General features: G+C 38.4%; 1 protein-coding gene across 5 annotated transcripts in view; it reads right to left on the reverse strand.

The window, feature by feature from the left end:
* Positions 1-370: 370 nt before the first annotated feature.
* Positions 371-22,993, reverse strand: part of key (NF-kappa-B essential modulator kenny) — a 145,452-nt gene continuing 122,829 nt past the window's right edge. For 3 of the 5 annotated variants that reach the window (XM_068227162.1, XM_068227161.1, XM_068227158.1), the window contains 3 exons: positions 10,050-10,152; positions 8,703-8,832; positions 1,922-2,056 (listed from right to left, as the gene is read on the reverse strand). In XM_068227162.1, coding sequence (XP_068083263.1) covers positions 8,719-8,832; positions 10,050-10,152 — 217 coding nt within the window. In that variant the 3' untranslated portion in view covers positions 1,922-2,056; positions 8,703-8,718. Of the gene's footprint in view, positions 2,057-3,245; positions 3,322-8,702; positions 8,833-10,049; positions 10,153-22,993 lie in introns of those variants that run through there. The other 2 variants (XM_068227159.1, XM_068227160.1) reach the window with 2 other exon arrangements.

A 22,993-nucleotide genomic window follows, 5' to 3' on the forward strand; every position in this document is an offset into this window, starting at 1 on the left:
GCTTTGGAGTGAATAAAAAAAATGAGATGCATTAAATGCAGATGTAGTAAGACTGCTTCTATTATTTTGTAGTGCTAATTCTGTAGCTCTCTTTATCAACCACCTCATTATACATTTCTATTATTGTAAGTAGTTCCAAGAATTCAGGTCAGTTAAGAATGCTGTCAGCAACTAATTATTCACCTTCTCTAGTAATCAGGCAATTCAGTGTTGGTACCTTGCATTCCTCATACTTTATTCATTCCTAGGCAGTGATTATACTTATCAGTCCACTACAGAATAATATGTTAAAAAATACAATGATAAATTCATGGTTTTATCTTTCCATTTTCTCCAATGTATTGCTCTTCCCCCCCCCCCCCCCCCCACCACCAAGTTTACTCAGAATTTTTTCATCTCTTTAGGGCAGGTTCAACTGTACAGACCTCCAGAATACGAGGGCAGACCGGAAAGTATAATATTTTTCTCCCCTGGTATTGCAGCTGGAATGTTGAAATTTTAAGACGATATAGTTTGAGGTTTGCGCTACAAAGGGTATTTTGTTTCCATGTGCAGCTATAGCGGGATAAGCCTGAACTATGAAACTAACATGGCACGCATATTACTGTCGTCCACGCGTGAAGAGCAGCGAATTGTAGTTCACGTGGCGTGTATGGGGATGATCGTCTGGACTCTAGCAATGTCTCCAGGTGGTGTGCATTCTTCCAAGAGAGCTGTGTGAACCTTAGTGATTTGCCACGCTCCGGGCGGCTGGTAACAGCTTAAACTCCGCAGAATGTCCGCGCCACTGAGGCAGTAATCTTGAATGACTCTACCAGGAAAGTGTTCTGGGACATGTTTGGTGTGTTATTGGTGGACTTCGCTGAACACGGAATCACTGGGAATGCTGCAGCCTACATTAAAACTTTGGTTAAGTTGAGTCATGCCCTTTGTGACAAACGTTGCAACATTAATGCTGACAATGTCAAACTTCTTCATGACAATGCCTGTCCCCATGTTGCTGCTCCTGTTTGTGAGAAACTTGCCAAATTTAGGTGGGAGGTGCTCCAGCATCCACCATACAGTCCGGACCTGGCGCCGTCAGACTTTCGTCTGTTTGGTCCTATGAAGAAATTCCTGGCCGGCTAACACTTTGTGAAAGATGCGGAAGTTAAATCAGCAGTCCACAGATGGCCATACTCAAACTAAACCAACTTATACGAACAGGGCATATAAAACTGGTACCACGATGGTAAAAATGTGTTAAGAAACTCGGTGACTATGTAGAAAAGTAGGTCAAAGATGTAAGTTCATTTGTGATATGTTTGATTTTGGTACATATTATAATTTTTGGGAAAAAATTATTGTCCGTTACTTTCCGATCTGCCCTCATATTTGCTAGTGAAAATCCATAATGAATAACATTTCTATTTACCACCAAACTAACAAAAGAATTTCACTCTACACACCGTGAAGTCAGACATTCTGTATGACGCTGTAGACTAACCTATTACTGCTGGTACTCAGTCACTGGTTGTCTGAGATAAGTGTGCATAAATTTCAACATTTTTTGGTCCATAATAAATCTTGTAAGAGGGCTTTAAAAAGTAACTATACAGAAACTGGATAATCTACTCATGGATAGTTAAGAGTTTGCTGTAATTTCACACAAATGATTTACCTACAACAGACTGAAGCCATTAAAAGAATGTAACAATGAATAACTTTTAAAAGTTGAATGCCAAATTGCACAATGAAATTTAATACTGTGTAACATACTGCCTAAGAAAGGTTTGTTTCATTAGGTAATTTCATCACTAAAATTAAAATACAATTCCTACAAATGTTCACAAATTCTATTTCACAGTACTTTTATGGAAATTTTTCCATATTGCTGAATTCATGCATGTCAAGTTATATATAAAAATTATACTATACATAGCAGCATAATAACAAGAATTCATATGGATTATGGAAGCAGATCTAAACAGGAATCCACATGTTGTTCCAGAGGTTTCAAAGAGGTGAAACTTAACTCACATTTTGGACAGAAGAGCAGCTCATTTTCAGATTCATCCTGAAATAAAAATAACATATATTGTTGAGTGATTAAGAGTACTAGACATTATAAATAGGTACAACAAGACCATAAAAAATGAAATTGGAATGAAATATACCCACAAAATATCTCAAACTGTTTTGCTGGATGGCGCACGAGTATTAGTAATGCCAGTCAATGACAATATTTGTACATTAATGTATGGCTACAAGTCTTTTTCCAAGCTTTACAAATAATGACATTAAAACAAGCACATTTTGAGAAGCATTTGGCTCGAACGAGAGACAGAAAATCTACTTAAGAGGGTGGCTGAAAGCTCATGCACTTGGAATTCACTTAGTTCATTCACTTAGAATGCAGATTTACTGACAACACGTAATCTCGTAATCTGAAGCAGTCACTTGGCAGGCCAAGCCGTTTCATGGAGTTTGGTTGTTTAGTAATGCTTTATTTGATAAATTTCATTTCTCTGACATATGTAAGACAGTTTTGATAAATAAATTAAATAGATAGATAAATAAATAAATAGATAGATACATAGATATATAAATAAATAAATAAATAAATAAATAAATAAATAAATAAATAAATAAATAAATAAATAAATAAATAAATAAATAAATAAATAAATAAATAAATAAATAAATAAATAAATAAATAAATAAATCAATGCCATCAGGTAAAATGCAACATTCTTAAAATATAAGAGAATGAGTTTCTAGATGTGAAACATTGAAATACAGAGTCAGTGACTTTTTTTGTAGCAGTAAAGTGGTCGCAGATGGGACCAAAGCTTAAGCCTGTATATTTGGACCATACAAAGTCATCAAACAAAGGGCAATGATACTTATGATGTTATCAAAGAGGGATACCATGAGGGACCAGAGCAGACCTCCAGCTGTGCCAAGATGAAGCCATGGACCAGCTTCAGTAATGATGATTTATCTGGGACGGATGAATAACAGGATCGCCGAGTTGTGCTGTTAGTGTTGGCACTATGAAATAACAACAGAAGGTGGAAGAACGAGGACAATGACAAAATGGTGACTTAACTCTTTGGTTGGTGATGTGTTTTTCTCTTTTATTTTATTTTGTCAGTGCTAATTTGTTCTTTATGTATTATTCTTCTATCCAAATATATACCGGTAATTTCTTACACTAATTAAATAGATTAAAGGCTGATGTATTTGAGCATCTTGAATACCACATGAATAAGCCAGGATCGAATCTAACAATTTGAGCTCAGAAGGCCAGCGCTCTACCGTCTCAGCTACTCAGCCCAGCTGAAAGTGTATATTTTATTAATAATCATAATACAGTATTGAAAAACAAAGTGCTTTCAATATAAAATGAAGAAGCATTCACTGATGTTAAGTGCAACATCATTCAATTTTAAGCAGCAGCACTACATTTTAAGCAAGAAGCAATTATTATAATTTCTAGAGAGGATTACATATTAGCATGCAACATTATAATTTATAAACAGCTTAGGCATTCACAGCCAGCATCATGGCCACAATGGAAGAAGTTTGCTGGGTTTGCAGACAATTGTCCAATTGGGTTTATAGCACCAGGCATTTTCCCCAACCTTTAGTCTATGAGCCTACTTCAAATATATACAGCACTAGCTGTACTACCCGGCGTTGCCCGGGCACGTTACTGATTGTTTACTTTTAGGTATTATACTAACCTGTTAATTATGTGTGAAGCAAATTTTTTTAGATTTCGTTATTGTGACATTGACTGATACTTCAACCCCTTTCCATCCCCGCCCAGAGGGGTGCGCACACATAAATCCATAATCTGGGCCATTTTGGACTTTTTTCAGCTCTTCTCCCCCCCTCCCCCCTGCTGATGGGGGCTGAACTTGGATTTAAACGACATGCGGAGTGTGATAGTTCAGCTCAGCGGCCCCGAAACCTACGGATTCAACATTACCGGTATTTTTATATGCCACCCCATTTGCCTCCATCTCTAGGGGTGACTTACCCCCACAGTGCTTTTTTCCAGACAGTCATATGTGTAGCAGAATCTCTCCTTGGCCTTGCCTACATTAAGCACATGCCTACTTCGAACACCAGGTCTGTATTCTACTGTAGAATCCTTGATCTGACGTTGCCATGGTTACTGCTGGTCATTTCTTCATCCAATTCCTATGGCAGGGTAGTGCGATGCCAATATCTGTATGGTTTTAGGCCCTTAAAATATGGTTTTGTTCTTTACGTCGTGAGGCTTAAAATGGGCTTTGTCTCGTCCTTGTGCGACAAATTCAATATTTCGCCTATATCAGCCTATGTCAATGTACAAAAGGGCCTAAATCTAGAAAACTGAGAGCGATGTTTAAATTTCTTGTAGATGGGGTTACCCACAGGGTCTTAAAAGGTAAATATACAAAATTTGGTTCAGATTGGTGGAATGGTATGGATCTGTATAAAGATCGGACAGACAGACAGACAGACAGACAGACAGACAGACAGACAGACAGACAGACAGACAGACAGACAGACAGACAGACAGACATTCTGCTTTATATATAGATATATTTTTAAAGACCTTTCATCCAAGTTCATTAATCACGTCATCGTCATCATTCATTAATCATCTCCAGTGGTCAAGGTACAGTTCCTATACTAATGCTCAATTTTTGTCTGTCCAGATACATTTTCTACTTTTCTATTTTGTATCACTGTATTAAACAGTGATTTAAAAGAATTAAAAATAGCATTAACTGCACTGGATGTGTGAAGTTCGTTAGGCATTGGCTTTATGGGAAAGTAGGGCAGGGGAGGGAGAAGAGTATCACTTCGGCACTCATTCCTGTCGTACTGCCAACCAGAGAGAGTGAAACAAGTAGTCTGACCACTATTTACTTTATACATTTAAATGAAGAAAAAAAGAAATGGAGGTAAACGTAAAGAAGTGCCTTCTGGATGTCTTACATACACCCTGTGATCCTGAGAAATCTTTGCAGTAATGTGACAGAAATGTATGTAGGCATCCATAATTATGCTCTATAATGTCAGAGTTGTCAATGTGCATATCACATTTCAGTGTTGCTAGCTCCAAAAACGAAGAAGACCTGAAAGCTACCAAGTGAGGGCTATAGTTGGGCCCACAAGAGTTGGGGTCTGACATTTGAGCGGCGAAAGCAGTAACTACGAAATACGCTGCGTTCACAACTATTTTTTATTTTCCACCTTGACGATGCATTTGTATAAAAAAATACTTAGTTGTGAATCTGTTAAAGTGTGATACGGACTATGAAGTTGGTTTCATGTAATATGCTGCATTCTCATAGTTACCTTCATCTCCAGCATATCACCCTTTCATACAGGCTGAGTATTTAATAAAACATGTAAGCCTAATGCAATTCAATAATCTTTGACCTGTTCCTAAACTCACGCTAACAATTCCAGCATTTAAGACAGAACAAATCATTGCCGATAGATATGAGATTTCATAATCACCAAAATCATCAGTTTCTGACAATAACCTCAACGAATGCACATGTTCAATACAGAATAGAACTGTACAAGTAGCCACTGATTCATTTACAAAAAAATAAACTAACATCGAAAATAATATTCAGAAAACAAACACGTAAATACATAAAGCAGCAACAGCCAACACAGCTAACAAAGTACCACTCTGAATAATTTCACATAAACGACTGAGAGCAAGCCAACCCACGTGGCTTAAATGTGCATCACTGTTATCATTGTCATAGCAAAAGAACATTTCAGTGGCGCTAAATGTCAGACTCCAACTCTCGTGGGGCTTAGTATAGGTATCTGAGCGACCAAGAAAAATGTTATGAACAAATGAACATGAAACTTATCAGCATTGAGTATATAATACAGAAAAATTTTCCTTAAAGGAAACTTGTAAATAGAGAACACTTCTTAATACTGGACATTACTAAAAATGGATGTGGACCCTTGTTAACGGACACTAATTGCAAAAGTAACAGCTCTAAAAAGAGTGCAAACAGTGCTTAAAAGGTTAAAACAGCGAGGTGAATAAGTTGTAAAGCTCTGGCCGATAGAGGACTGCATTCTAATCTACTGGATAGCCCTCCAACAACATGCTGTAAGTAAACACGTGGCTGCTCGCCCTTCCACAGGCTGCGTCAAATGTCTGCCTGGCAGGGAAGGATTTCTAATTGTTACTGTATTGGTGGGCGAGTACCTACAGTGAGTGCACTGTTATTGTTATTGGCAGCCGTTAGAGTAAATTGCAAACGATGTCTCAAATACATAAGCGTCTGACACTCCAGGATAAAGTGGAGGTATTAAAGGTAAAAAAAAAAATTTTAAAAATTACTTGTTCGTTACCTAGATGCCAAATTCATGTGGGGATATTATTAAAGGTAAGACGGATAGGTTCAAGGCTTCGACAGATAACAGCCTGCATCACTACGAGGAGGAAGGAGAGGATTTCTTGCATTTTATTGTGACTTGTGATGAAACTTGGGTGCATCATTACACCCCAGAGTCAAAGCAAGCAAGTACAGTGTAGCAGCAAAGAGACGAAGCAGGTCCGGTCAAGGCCAAAACATGCCCATCTGCTGGAGAGGTGCTTGCAACCGTTTTCTGGGAGTCCGCAGGTGTTATTTGTGGATTTTCTTCACAAACAAAGGACAAATAATGCAGCCTATTACTGTCGCCTTCTGGATGAAGCAAAAGTTGCGTATAGCGACAAATGATGCCAGCAACCAATCCGAAATGGCATTCTTCTCCATGCCAATGCAAGGTCGCATCTGCCGCTTTAACGCAGGAAAAACTGGATGAAATTCACTGGACACACCCGGAACAACCTCCGTACAGTCCAGATTTATCACCCTGCGACTACCATTTGTTTGGACCACTCAAATAAGACCTAGGAGAACAGTGGTTTGATGATGATGATGCAAGTGTAGAAGAGTTCGTGTCTAACTGGCTCCGCACGTCCGTCTTCTATCAGGACGGCATAAAAAACTTACCAATCCAAATGAGAAAATGTGTATCGAAGGCAGGACACTATGTAGAAAAATGATCTCTATATGTGTATTTCTTTTGGTTGATGCAATAAATTTTAATAAATAATTCCCGTTTATATTCGATCTGCCCTCGTAGTTCACATCATAAATATTTGTCACAGATGTTGACCAATTTACAACTATCTCGTGCATCCTCAATGCAGACTGCTGGTTCAACTTGTTTGAATGTCAACAGTACCGGTACTCTATCTTAATTACAAGAACAGTAGTTGGGGAGAGTACCCTTTAATCTAAAAACATGTCCTAGCCACTGCAATCTTTTTCTTGTGATCATCCTCCCAATATCTGCTTCCTTAAACAGTTGGTACAGTTCTTCCTTGGGCTCTTTTTTTGCATCTTCTGGTCTCTCTGTTGCAGATCGTACCAGATATCTTCCTTAAAATCTTTCTTTCAAATGTACAAATTTGTTCTTCAAGTGTCTGTGGAGTTTCCCATGTCTTACAACCGTACATCAGTACCAGTTGAACTAGAGTCGGGTACAGATGTATCTTGTTTTTCTGGGACATCATACATGATATTTATAGGTAGTTTAGACTATAAATATGGTTTGCATTCATTATTCTTTGTCAAACTCCCTTTTCAATCTCATTTTTATTTGACAATAATGAAGCCAAGCACTTTAATATTTTGACACTTAGTCATAGATACTGACGGTGAACAAATCAGGCTGACAACAAGGTACTACCATATACTGTACTTCGTTTTCTAGTCTTTGACCAGCAGTCCTAACTTGTTTGCTTTGAGCATAAATCGAGATATGTCTATCGTCACCTCATTCGAGTTTTGCCCATAATCACAACATCGTCCTGAACATGCTAGGATTGTCTTTGTTCCAATCAATACTATCTCCTTGTTACGGCCAGTTGCAAGCCTCACTTCCTCTAGCGTGATATTACACAAGACTGGTGACAGAGGATCGCCCTGCCCATTTCTAATGGTGAAGGGCACTAATAGATGATTTGCAAACACTACTTGACAGCTTGATTTATGGGGATGCCGAACACCCGCATTATCTTCCACATCATAGACCAATTAATACTGTCATATGCCTGCCATAAATTGATGGATATGAGGAGTAAGTTTTTATCAAGTTCATAAAACTTCTCCATCAATTGTCTTAGTGTAAAGATATGATCAGTGGTTGAACGTCCAGAAGTTCAACGAAGAATACTGAAGAATGAAATAAAAGACTGTGACTGCATATAACAATCAAATTTGAAATAAGATACAGTGACCGAGAACTGAGCAAGCTGTAATGGTCATGAACCTGGAAGTTCACATTTGGTACAGGGAGAGTTCAAAAACCACTGCCGACAGCTGTAAGGATGGTTTTCAATGGTATCCCATTTTCATACCAGGCATATTCTAGAGCTATACATTCCTAGTCCATCCCTTTCTGATCCTGGTGTCCTAAAAAGTCTACCTGCATTAGCGCAACATTAAACAACTGGGCAGGAAGACTGAGACCAGCCCTGTTACAGACTTGGACCCTACACTGTGAGTGAATGTATGGTAACACAAGAAATATGAAGCTGGTTATGATTTTCATCATCTACAGCAATTATTTTAATAACAAATTTGTACCTCCAAACTTCAGCTATTTTGTAGCAGGGTGAAAATGCTTACCTTATACATTTCACTATTAACTGTCAAGGCAAGTCTCAATGTGATATTCAAGGTGATTCAGCTGTCGGAAAGCCATCTTACATACAGGACAGATGAATTCTTTAGGTGGAGGTATTTCTTCATCATATACCTGGAATTTACAGGAAAATATTCTTTACAGACAAATATATTTCATGGTGTTACCCTTATTTCTTTGCTAGTGCAGCAAGTCGAATTCCCTATCACGAATTTATACTTTAAATTACAGTATACATTTGTGTTTGCATGCTATAAAACTTGATAATGGTATTTCTGAAACAGACTCTTATTAGCCATTAAATGCTAAGATTTCATTTCTATGATAGACCTCACACATCACTTCATTTTCTATGACAGGATTCAGTAACACAAATTTTGCTTTCATGTAAAAATAGTATTGTCTGTCGCTATGATCACAATACGAACAGTCGCATAAAACTGCAAGCTTGGTTGCTTTCTTTAATTTTGGAGTTGACCTTGTTACCTAATAACGTGATAATGATGTTGACCACAATTTTACAGATATTCAAAGGGTACAATAATCCATTTAAAAAGCAGTATTTGCACCAACCTAGAAGAAAGGGAACTGGAAGGATTGTAATATACCTAATTATCAAGGTACGGGATTAGGTTTCTCGTAGCAAACCTCAGCTTCTGTGAAATATATTTAAAATTGCCTGGGGTTGAATATTCTAACAGACAAATGTTAGAAAGCAGCAGAAAATAAAGCTGGTAACTTTATTCTAGTACTAAATGTGGCTTACTAAAGATCTTTTTGCAATTGTCACTGTTACGTCATTTCTTTCAATACGATTTTGTTCTGTTTTTTTATAGATCAATGCTCTCTCTTCATACAGGAAGCCTTTCTTATTAAAATAAAATGTTAAGCAAGATAAAAGAGAAAAATTATCAGCAGATAAACACAGAAGAGCTGTTTCTTAAAAGTGACAGTTTAACTATCTACTAACTCTCTAAAAAATAAAAAAAATAAAAATCTTCAATAATGAGTACAACAACAATAATAATAATAATAATAATAATAATATCAACAATAATAAATTTTTGACAAAGCTGCAATACATTCATCACCTTGGCGGGGTGGGGGGGAGGAGGGGGGAGGGGGAGGAACTTGTCTACAATGACTAACTACGGTATTAACATTCTGCAAACCCAAAAACTACATCATACAGCAGGTTTTCTGAATAAGTTTTATGTACAGAAACATGCATTGCAATAAATCTCATAGCAGGTCAAGCAAAGTTTATGAAAAGAATTCAGCACTGTTAACATTAATGCATTCTATCTACATAAATATATTTTCTTCCTTACTCTCTGTTGTGTTTCTTCAGGCGCAGGGGAATGACGCATTCTGCTGGTTGATGATGCTGATCGACCAGGAGTACCGATAGTACTCCATCCACTATTGGGAAAACTATACAAAAAAAAATATTAAAAAAATATATTAACATGATCAATATTATGAGCAGGACAGTGGCAATAAAGCAGAATTAACCACAAACACTTCACAGCATAGCAGCATACAAAACCATAACTCACACTTAAAATTAGGAAGACGGTATGTTTTCTGTAAATACTTTATCAGATGATCACACACAAAGTTTCTAAATAAGTCATAAATTATGCATTTTATATGACAAATACATCAATGAGTACACAACATAAATGTACCAAGTCACACTGAATATAGTACTAATTAAAGACTCAAAACACTGGCTCGGGCGGCAGCGCGCCAGCCTCTCACCGCTGGGTTCCGTGTTCGAATCCCGGTCACACCATGTGAGATTTGTGCTGGACAAAGCGGAGGCAGGACAGGTTTTTCTCTGGGTACTCCAGTTTTCCCCATCATATTTCATTCCAGCAACGCTCTCCAATATCATTTCATCAGACATTCATTAATCATTGCCCCAGAGGAGTGCGACAGGCTTCGGCAGTCACCACAATTTCTATCCTCACCGCTAGATGGGGGCTTCACTCATTCCATTCCTGACCTGGTCGAATGACTGGAAACAGGCTGTGAATTTTATTTTTCAACGCTGGTCTACAATGATTTTGCTACTGAACAAACACAAGTGTACCAACCCTAATTTGAGAGTGCAGATTACATTTACATAACATTCATTTTTACATCATTAATACACTGTGTGACAAAATAATTGAAGCATCTAGCCCATTTATCAGTATGATGCTGCACCCCCTCTGGCCTGGATGCATGCACTGATTCGGTTGGGACAGGTGTCATAAAGCCTTTGTATCCTCTCCTGAGGCAAGATTGCCCACTACCATTTAAACTGGTCCTTGATATACTGGTACTGACAATGGGACGGTGTGGATGTCCAAGCTGTTCCCACATGTGTTCTATTGTAGACAGATCTGGGGTTCTTGCTGGCCACATGAGTACTTCAACATCACGCAGACTGTTCGTAAAGACACGTGCCATGTGTGGATGAGCATTTCCCTGTTGAAAAATGGCACCACGATACTGTAACATGAGAGGTACTCATGAGGACGCAGGATGTCCGTGATGTACCGTTGTTCCATGAGAGTTCCCTCAATCACTACCAGCCTTAACCTGAAGTCATACCTGACATACAAACCATTACCCCTATTACTATTCAACAAGATATAATTTATAAATCAAATGGTTCGACTATACAGATGGGGAATGCCAACTCCCAGATCAACTCAGGAAGGTTTGGTTGCTGTAGGAGTGACAACATAGTTTGGCACCAGTCGCAGCAGTTTTGATGTGTCATTTGGTTTCAATTTTGGATGTGTTGTCGGACTTTATCAATGTTTTAGACTTGGATTTTAAATTGAGACATACCAGATGTTTTCTTTATTATTGAGTGAATGTGAGCATATGTTTTCCAATTGGATCGTGACTGAAGATGACCCAATGTATCTGGGGTCGAAACTAGTACCGATTATACAGGACTCTTTATTAAGCTAATGCTATTGAATAGGAGGGCCCTTCTCTACCATTTGATAGTGATCAATTGTCAATATGGACCATAATGAAATTCATAACTTATTATTTGAAAGCCAACCAGGCAAGAAAAAAAGGCTTATTTATGCTTAGGCCTAAAAACTAAGATCACCAACATTGAAAAGATATTAACTTTCTCTAACAATGCATAACCTATAATCTAACTCCCAATTTTATTAAATTTTCTCTAGGAAAAAAAACCAGATCTACGAACCAGATAAATAAAATTCAACTTAAAACCAATAACGAACCAATAACAATGGATCAATAACGAAATAAAATTTTATACAGATGTTATGATTGTAAAATATTTATCTGACTTTGAAAAATTGGACTGTGGGAAAAGAAGAAGAACTGGAGGAAAATCATTTAATACTGTAAAAATTTCCTTTTTTCTGTATGTGAAGATATCTAGGGTTATTTAATTACTCTGCTACTTCTCCAAATTTGTTTGGTTAGTGTGAAAAAAAATTTTATTATGTAGATAACTGTATTATGAGCATCTGAACGTAAAGTAAAAACTTCTGTGGCAGGGTGTAGCAACACATGTATGTGCGGGTAAGACGATTCTAGTGATTTCCTGTTGCATCAGAAAGGAATATTCTGGAAGCATTGTAAAGTATTTGGTCATCAGTTTTCTCTGGGCCTTTATTGGCCAAAATAAAATCTTTTCCTATTGGCAAATGTAAGAAATGCAGGTGCGCTCATTGGTTGTTTCACGATTTCACCATTTCCGGAGGCTGGCCACTTGGCCAGAGCCAAGCTTGTTCCCTCTGTCTTCGTGTTTTGACAAGCGACGGGAGAAGTTGTCTCCTCCATCTGATGGGTCTCCCCCGGCCCTCCGAGGTAAGCACTATCTATTTCTTGTTGCAGGTTTTTAACTTTTGAATGTAGTTTTTAACTTAATGTTCTTTAACCTCTGGAGTTTATCCGGGATTTCTCCCATTCGCCAATTTTAATTTCACATGACTTAGTCTTCGCAGCTAGTGATACTAATTTTGTTTTAAAGGCATTTCCCTTTTCCATTTGGCTTTGTTAATTATGTTGTAATTATCTAAAATTTGATTCCCCTTTCCTTGGAATTAATTGTATAAAGTATGTAAATCTCAAGTTTTCCTCAGGTTGCCTCTAAGTAGCTCCGTTTCGTCTTAGCATACTCTCGTTCGGGATAAGCTCCTTATGATATAAATGTGGATTCCCAAAGGGAACCTGAAATATTTGTCTCGAGTGAGTAAATTTATAATACCAATATAAATGGTCCGTTACTGGACATTATAAATTTTCCAGATAACTCATTCCCGGCTGCCAGCATTTCGTCCCTGTGTGCTATGTTGGGCTCATCAGTTGGTACTCAGCACACCCACCAAGACGTGTGGCTAGTGCATACCGTGGAGACCACTGCATAGGCTACTTGGAGCCACCGGCAGTGCTAATGCACTATGAGAGACTTTGTCTCATTACAAAACTTGATGCCTGCTTGGCACAAGCCATGCGTCTTGGTGGGTGTGCTAAGTACCAACTGATGAGCCCAACTTAGCACAAGGGGGCGAAACGCTGGCAACCAGGAATGAGTTAGCTGGAAAATTTATAATGTCCAATAACGGACCATTTATATTTGTATTATAAGCTCCTTATTCGGAGGTGTTTTAGAGAAGGTTGCTTCCTGAACGGGCTCTGGGTTAAGATTTAATTATTTTCACCTTTTCTTTCCTTCTTTACGTATTAACATGTAGGTGTGATTTGTGAGAATGTGCTCCTTCTTTTAAACATATTTGATTAAAATATTTCTAATTATTTGTTATTTTAAACTCACCACTGTGAAGCTAGTACTAGTGTGATGTCTCTCAAATTTTTTTGTGTTAACCTTAACTTGCATCATCGATAGCTCCGATTGTAATGTTATTTTTTTATTATTATTTCAGAAAATGCAGTACTTTAATTGAATCACCGCTAATTTCATTTCACCGGCAATGCCAATACCTTCCAACGCTCTGGGTAGGGTCCCAACCGCTTCCCATCTCCGTTCCTTTAGTTGTTATGTTGCCTAACCTGGTAGTTACATTCTAATGTTTTCCTGCTCTTGTCGTGCGTGAGTTTTCGATTTTGTTTGATCGGGTCTGAAAATTATCATCATCTTTTATAACGTTAACCATTGTTATTATGTTTTAATTTTTGTGTTTGTGTACACTGATTTAAGGTTACAACAGAAAGAAAACACTTAAAGAAAAGCTATATCATACTCACTTAGAAGTAGCTAAAAACCTTTCCAAAACCCCAATGGGATTTCTTTTAAACAATGGTCAACCAAAAACTAGAAATTATTCTGAAACATATGCAACAAGTTTTAGATAATAAATAGCATAGACTGAAAAATACAGCCCACAATCGAAGACGTAGTGTTAAAGTGCAACATTCTAACACCGACACCGTACATAATTTCCACCCACCTATCATTAACTAACTGGCGTAACACTGAATGAAGAAGAATCCAAAATGTTGAGTAGGAACCCAAAATACAACTGGTTCCCATCTTAACGACATTATTACAATAGTAACAGAATCATAATAAGCAATTACCAAACTTCCTAGCGATCAACAAGAGGAGGTTAGGCTTGAAGTTAGGAACAAGTTATTTATTTATTTATTTATTTATCGTATGATGTGCACAGATAGATTATATAAATAAGTATACAATATATACACAATATATACAAGCAGAAGCCTATAGTTCCAAATCAAGTCCACTGATCCATTTCAAGGCCTCCTCAGTTGCGTTATGAATGTCCTCCAAAGGACCTTGAAATGCTCTCCGTGGACACTCGGCAATTACGTGGTGGATGGTCTGTGAGGTAGCTCCACAATCACACCCAGAAGACTTCTGCCAGCCCCATTTATAAAGCGTATAGCCGCATCTTCCTTGATTGACTCTTATCCTGTTTAGAGTCCTCCATTGACGTCTGGGTAGATGGAATCCAGGAGGTTGAACATGAGGTAGAGTCACAAGATGTTGGTTGGGAACAGAAGACTGCTGCCATTGGTGTAACCAGGCGTTCGTGATGGAGAACCCAGATTCTTCCAGTGTAAGTGCAGTGCGCCAGGGTGGAGATCTAGACTTAAGTCGAGGAGGGGCAGGTTGAGTAATATCCTGGTGAACGGGGAGGTTGGAGTCCTGGCTGGTCTTCTTCCACAGTTTTAGAAGAGCTTCAGACCTTCTTAAGCAAGGCGGAGGAATATTACTGAGTGTAGGCAGCCAGGCCACGTTTGTAGAGCGAATACAACCGGTTATGATGCGCATTGTTTGATTTAGTTGAGCATCAATCTTCGCAGTATGAGCACTATTCAGCCAAATTGAAGCGCAGTATTCAGCAACTGAATAGCAAAGAGCTAGAGCAGTAGATCTCAACACTTGGTTGTTTGCGCCCCAAGATGTGCCGGCTAATTTTTGAAGAATATTATTCCGACTTTTAATCTTGGCGGCTGTGTTGTTAATATGATGTTTATATGTTAGGGATCTGTCTAATGTGACACCTAAATATTTTGGGAAGGGACAGTGTTGTAAGGATTGATTTCTGAATGTTATTGAAGGCTTGTAGTTGGCAAATTTATTTCTGAGATGAAACACAGATACAACAGTCTTTTGGAGATTTGGACGGAGACACCACTTTTGGAAGTATGTATCTAGCTTTTCTAGATCTGCTGTAAGAATTTGTTCAGCTTCTGGAAAACTTGGTGTTTGGCTAACCAGTAGTATATCATCTGCGTAAATAAATTTCCTGGACTTAGTTGCTGGTAAGTCAGCAGTATAGAGGTTGAAAAGTAAGGGTGCCAGAACAGATCCTTGTGGAAGTCCATCATTCAGTTTGTAGGTTTTGCTTACTGCATCATCCGAAAAGATCTGAAAGTTTCTGTTGCTAATCATATTGCCAATGAGATTAGTAAGCTTGACACAGGGGATGGCAGAGATAAGTTTTAGCAGAAGCCCTTCTCGCCAGACAGTATCATAGGCTGCTGATAAGTCTAAGAAGACAGCCATACTAATCTTCCGATTCTCAAATCCATTTTCAATATGAGAGGTCAATGCAAAAATTTGGTCAGCGCAATTTCTTCCAGGTAAACTATGTAATACCAATTCTCAAACAAATCAGGCCAGAACCATTAATTCAGTTTCAAAGCTTAAAAAGAAAATTAAGGAAAACAACTTAATTGTAACTAGTAAAGAGGAATACATTAATAAAACAAACAACTTTCTTTCTGACAAAACGTTTACCATTATCAAAAAAAGATCCTACAACTAAAATTCAAAAGAACTTAAAACAATTGCTTAAAGGTCTAACTTTCCTCTTAAATGACAAAGAAACCACTGAACTAATCAATATGAACCCAGAACTCCCCAAAGCTAGAGCACAACCCAAGATCCACAAAGCTGATATCCTCACGAGACCTATCATTAATTATAGACCGAGCCATTTATATAAAACCTCACAGTACATACAGTACAACAGTTTTTAAAGAAAAATTACAGGTTTCTAGGCAACAAGTCCATTAGAAACACATTAGAATTAGTTGATGATCTTGAAAACTTTGAAGTTCAACCTAACCATACAATCCACTCTTTCAATATTAAAAACATGTATCCAAGTATCCCTATAAAAGAAACCATAGATATAACATACAATAATTTAAGAAAGTATAGAAAATTATCCCTACAAGAAATTCAGGAATTTATGTCCATTCTGAAATTGGTTCTAAATAACAACTACTTCAGTTTTAATAATGTTATTTACCAACAGAATGATTTGGCCATGGGATAACCAGCCTCAGGGATACTGGCAGAAATTTATTTAGATAATTTAGAATGCACAAAAATCCTAAATGAACCTGTATTCAATAATATCTGCTACTGGGCTCACTATGTGGATGATGTTCTGGCTATATTAAATCAAGACCTTGGAAATGCGGCCTATACCCTATCCAGTTTAAATGCCCTAGATATCAATTTTACACTGGAATCTGAATCCCAACAGAATCTAAATTATTTAGATTTAAGTATTACTAGACATCCTAACCGGGTATCTTACTGTATCTTTTAGAAAACCAACTCAAACGGTTAGTACAATCCAAAATGATTCTCTCCATCCCCAATCCCATAAAAAAGCAATATAATGTAGTAAATACAGCATTCACCATTCCCTTTTCCAAAAGAGACCTTCAAAATGACCTACACATTATACGATCAATAGCTAAATTAAACGGGTATAATGCACAATTTATCAATAAAATCAACACAACTAAAAGATGTCAAATTTCTACTTTAACCAAAAAATCAATAGACAAAAAGATGTATTCCTCCATCACGTTCAATAATTTAAACATATAACAAATTACTAGAATTTTCAAGAAACATAACCAACAAATAGCTCTTAAAACTAATAACAATTTTTTCCAATTTCTTTAATACACGTACTATCAATCAAACTAATACATTTTCTCAATCAGGTCTCCACAAACTACAACGCAATAGCTGTGAAGTTACATATTGTAACAGGAACGCCCGTACTTCAGTTTATCGGAGAGCATGAGGAACGACAAGGCGTGTACGGCCCATGCTAAGAGAGTAAGAGAGAAGGGTAGTGAAAGAAAAATTCATGATTAAGTGGATCCTTCAGTTTATTCAATAAATAGGCAAATAATTATGTCACCTTTTATAGCTGAATTGTAGATTTGTCCCTGAGGGCGTGAAGAGGACGTTGTCCCGCGGCGGCTGCGTCGTCTTGCGGTCGGCGTCGGCGTTGTCTTCCGTCGTTGGTGTTTGTATTAGTGTTGATGACTCGAACCAGAGGCAGGAACGGGGAAATGTGGAGCTTCCACATTTGACGTCATGGGGTACTGGTGTGACACTTCCCTATGGCGAAGCACGCCGAAATAGTTCCCACAGCAGCAAGGATAAAGTTAGAGTCACAGTTCGTATTTGGAATAATACGCAAATGAAACAATCTAGAACCTTCCGAGGTGCGGTGATCAAGCACTTCATAAAGAAAATTAAATTTATCGAGTACAGTCTCTGCACTGTACTCCACCAGCATAATACATTTGTTGAAATAAATGACAGTCCAAATTCCCGTACGTCGTGATTTTCAGATTAACATTGGCACTTAAGATCATAATGCAACACAGTTCAACGGATAGACATAGTCTTTAAATGAAATTGAGGCTGGCTAGAAATACTACCGCTGCTTTCACACAGTCTTTGAACGAGATCAATGCTGGCACAGTTAATGCAAGAACACAGTCTTTAAATGAAATAAAGCTGACACAATTAATGCGAGAACACAGTTTTTAAACGAATTCAAAGCTGGCACCGTTTATGTGAGAACACAGTCTTTAAATGAATTCAAGCTGGCGAGAACACAGTCTTTAAACGAATTCAAAGCTGACACAATTAATGCAAGAACACAGTCTTTAAACGAATTCAAAGCTGGCACAGTTTATGTGAGAACACAGTCTTTAAACGAATTCAAATATACAGCCGGACCGAGAGATGAATTATGTCGCGACGTGCTTACTTGCACACTGCCGTCGCATACCGCACACTCTCTCTGCTTTACTGCAGGCTCTCTGCTTACATTCTGCCTTACCCCAGGCTGGCGACTCGCTTATATTTCGTTCATGCAGCAATGGAACACGAAGGAACCTTCTGCGTGACGTCGCTTGTCCTTGGCCGGTGTTCTGGAACGTCGCGAACTTGCTCGCAGTTCCCACTATGCCAGTGCGCTCGGCGCAAGCTTACGGCCGGGTATTAGCGAGCTCCACTTAATAAAAGAATGAAACGTGAATGCTCGTAGGGCGTTACCGTTTCATCTCCCCCCCTGCTCGGGAAAAAGAAAATTGCTGGGCGATTTTCTTTAGCTCATCTCCTAGTAAAGTATTTCAAAAACTTGAACAGTCTTCTCACTATAGCCAGAGGATTAATGTAAAGTGTGACGCATTTTGATATGATTCCATCATTCTCCATCTGTTTAATGATGACCCGTGCTTCTTCCAAGTACTTCATGGGTATCGGATAAGGCCGTTTCTTATAAGGTGATGTGTCAGTAACATCTAAGTGGTGCTTGAAACCCTTAATGACTCCAGGTTTCTCAGAAAATACATCTGGAAACTTCTTAAAAAGCTCTTGGATTGCCTTTATTACTTTATCATCATCGTAATCTGGGCTTTCAGCTACATTGGCGAAAAGCGTGAAGTTGTAGTGGTCCTCGTTAAACTCATCATCGATAATGGACGCCATCTGGTCCTCTACGGGTCCCACTTCCTCGGGTCGCCCCTCTTCGTGAACGCTTTCTTCGACAGGCGGAGCCTCGCTCATCTTGCCTTCTACTATGCCCACCGGGGTCTCACATTCCGGATTCTTCACGTCATTATAAGTAACCAACTGCAGCCCTACAGATTCGACGTGGAAAAATTTAATCACATTAGCGGGATAATCAATGATTCCCCCATGTTGAATGAGAAAGTCTGATCCAAGAATTAAGTCAAATTTCATTTGCGTCAAGATCAAAAATAGATGTTGGAACTTAACACCACCAATTTCTAACTCAAGAAACGCCTGGAATTTGCATTTAATAGCTTTGTCAGGAACTATGCCTTTAACCTTAACTTGAGCAACCGGCAAGATGGAGATGTAGGTCGTCTCCTGCGCCACATCTATTAATTTCTGCGAAATTAGTGAGGCTTGCGATCCCGAGTCTACTAGAGAGTGGACAATCATATTGCCTAACTTAATGATAATGATCGGTAAGCCGCGTTGTATCTGAGGCTGTCGTGGTGTTGAATCCTCATATAGTAAATCTGCATCCTCTAAATACCAATGGTTAATGAGTGCGCTACATACTACTTCTCCTCCCTCCGGGTTTTCAGGCAGTCTCTTTATTGCTTCGACAAAGTTTTTTTTTTTGTACCCGTAGCTCTTGGATCCATTTCCGTTCTCTCATTTCTTCTCTGTATCTCTGCCTGGTATTCCAAAGAAGCTGCTCCAGGTAAGCCCTCTTCCCTGTTCTTATTCCTTACATATTCCGTAGTCTCTCTCCAACGTTTCTCTAATTCTTCCCGCTGGGAGTTCCTATTATCATTGGGTTGATTAGCTGCCTGCCTCCATGAAGGTCCAGGTTGAAACTTAGCCCTCCCTTCGTAGGGGCGATTCCTAGATCTTCTATACCGAAACGGAATATCTCGGCGAGTTTCTCTTTCTTCTCGCGGTTCTGGATTTACCTGAACTGGAGTTTTCATTTCCGTAAAGTTGGTTGTAGTTTCTTTGGTTCGACCTGCTTTTGCTGCGCTCTGAGTGTGCGCAGTATCGAGTTTCCTCAGGACATCATCGAGCTGCTCCAAGTCCTGGACGTTTGCTGCCACCAATATTTCCTGAACATTTGGTGGAAATTGCAGCGTTATGACCTGAATAAGTTCTTGCTCCGCTAAAGGAGGGTCGAAAAACTGCATCTTTTTAAGCTGAGATATGAGATAATCTGAATATCGCGAGGAATTGACGGACGTGTTATACTTTCTAGAGTATAATTGAAGTTTTATCAGGTGCTGAGCCTCAGCACTCCAAAATCGTCTAAGTAAGGCTTCCTTAAATTCTTCGTAAGTGTTAATACTGAATTTAAAAGCGGTAAACCACATTAACGCCTTGCCTTCTAACAATCGAGATGCTATTCGTAAACGACGGTCGGTCTTAACGTGATTTTCTTGAAAGAATTCTTCGAGGTTGAGGAGAAACTCCTTAGCAGTATACTCCTCTTTCCCCGAAAATTTGGCTGGTTTTTCCTCAGTTATTTTAAAAATTGTGGAAACATTCATGGATTCTCCACTAGTGTTGTGAAGGCTAGATGATGAAACATCCTGTTCGATTTGCGATACTTTGCTGTTGAGAGCTTCTATACCCCCTTGGAGTTCAAGTTTTAGGGTTTTAATTTTCCCCTGTACGGAATTCTCAATTTCCTTGACCTCCTTCTCTATGTCGGTCTTGACTTCTGCTACATCGCGACAGATACGAGTAATCTGCGTGTGAGCATTATCTAACTGAGTCTTGACACGTTTATCGGCCTCCTCTTGCTGACTTTTCAGAAGAGTAATTTCGTTTCCCAACTTCATGAAATTATTTTTAACAGATTCATGAAGTTTGTCTTGAATAGACGCGATTTTAGTTTGCGCAAGAGATAATTGAGCATGGGACTCTTGAAATTCTTCCTTTAAGCTTTCTACTTCTTTAAGGACTTCCTGAGAAGAAGACGGGAAAGCAAGTTTTAAGTCCTCCGCCACTTGTGATTTTATATCTTGCTTAATGATTTCTAAGTCACGAGTTAATCTTTCATTTATTTCCGTAAACTTAGAATCCATTCTTTTGTTAGATTCTTTAAATCTTTTTTCAATTTCGGCACCTGCACTATTGAGCCTACGTTCCAAATTATTATTAACTTCCGCAAATTTTTGATCAACAGATTCTGTCAATTTTACAATGTTGGCATCATTAGCTTCCCTTAGTTGAGTGATACTACGATTAGTTGCTTCATTAGCCTCCCTAAGTTGACCTATACTAGCCTTAGTGGCTTCCAGGGTCGCGTTAGATTCTTTAAGTTGAGCTCCTAAAGTGTTATTAGATTCAGCAATCCTACGCCCGAGATTAGTGTTACTTTCCGTAATCCTGTCATTTAGACTGATTTTTAAAGCCTCGATGGTAGCTAGTATATTTTCCATATTAATGTCGTTATTTTCACAAAATGCAGAAAATACAATCATTCACCTCATACGTAAAATCACCATTATTGTCCAATGGTAAAGTTCAAAATTTCACCAACACAAAATATCAAACACTTGTGCATAAAATTAAATATCACCATTATTGTCCAATGGTAAAGTTCAAAATTTCACCAACATAAATATCAAAATTTATATAAGCCTATGCATGAATATTATGCCTGAAATGTTTTACATAGCAAGAGAAAGAGAAAAATAATCACTTGTGCCATAAACTTGATCAGAGTTCTGTGCCAAAAGTTTAAAATTTTGTCAAAGTCATTGAATTGAACTTCGTAAAATTTTAACACATTCACTGAACTGGAATTAACGTACGTACTATGCACTTTTATTTGAATTGGTAAGTTAAGATATCACTGATTTCAAAGTTAATTTTTATCACTTTACTCTCTTTAATCTGGCCCCAACGTCACGGGTGCCACTATTCACTCTCTTTAATCGGGCCCCAACGTCATGGGTGCCACTATTCACTACCTTCTCTCTGTAACAGGAACGCCCGTACTTCAGTTTATCGGAGAGCATGAGGAACGACAAGGCGTGTACGGCCCATGTTAAGAGAGTAAGAGAGAAGGGTAGTGAAAGAAAAATTCATGATTAAGTGGATCCTTCAGTTTATTCAATAAATAGGCAAATAATTATGTCACCTTTTATAGCTGAATTGTAGATTTGTCCCTGAGGGCGTGAAGAGGACGTTGTCCCGCGGCGGCTGCGTCGTCTTGCGGTCGGCGTCGGCGTTGTCTTCCGTCGTTGGTGTTTGTATTAGTGTTGATGACTCGAACCAGAGGCAGGAACGGGGAAATGTGGAGCTTCCACATTTGACGTCATGGGGTACTGGTGTGACACTTCCCTATGGCGAAGCACGCCGAAATAGTTCCCACAGCAGCAAGGATAAAGTTAGAGTCACAGTTCGTATTTGGAATAATACGCAAATGAAACAATCTAGAACCTTCCGAGGTGCGGTGATCAAGCACTTCATAAAGAAAATTAAATTTATCGAGTACAGTCTCTGCACTGTACTCCACCAGCATAATACATTTGTTGAAATAAATGACAGTCCAAATTCCCGTACGTCGTGATTTTCAGATTAACACTGGCACTTAAGATCATAATGCAACACAGTTCAACGGATAGACATAGTCTTTAAATGAAATTGAGGCTGGCTAGAAATACTACCGCTGCTTTCACACAGTCTTTGAACGAGATCAATGCTGGCACAGTTAATGCAAGAACACAGTCTTTAAATGAAATAAAGCTGACACAATTAATGCGAGAACACAGTTTTTAAACGAATTCAAAGCTGGCACCGTTTATGTGAGAACACAGTCTTTAAATGAATTCAAGCTGGCGAGAACACAGTCTTTAAACGAATTCAAAGCTGACACAATTAATGCAAGAACACAGTCTTTAAACGAATTCAAAGCTGGCACAGTTTATGTGAGAACACAGTCTTTAAATG

Source organism: Anabrus simplex, chromosome 4, assembly GCF_040414725.1.
Source record: "Anabrus simplex isolate iqAnaSimp1 chromosome 4, ASM4041472v1, whole genome shotgun sequence".
Taxonomy (NCBI): Eukaryota; Metazoa; Arthropoda; class Insecta; order Orthoptera; family Tettigoniidae; genus Anabrus; species Anabrus simplex.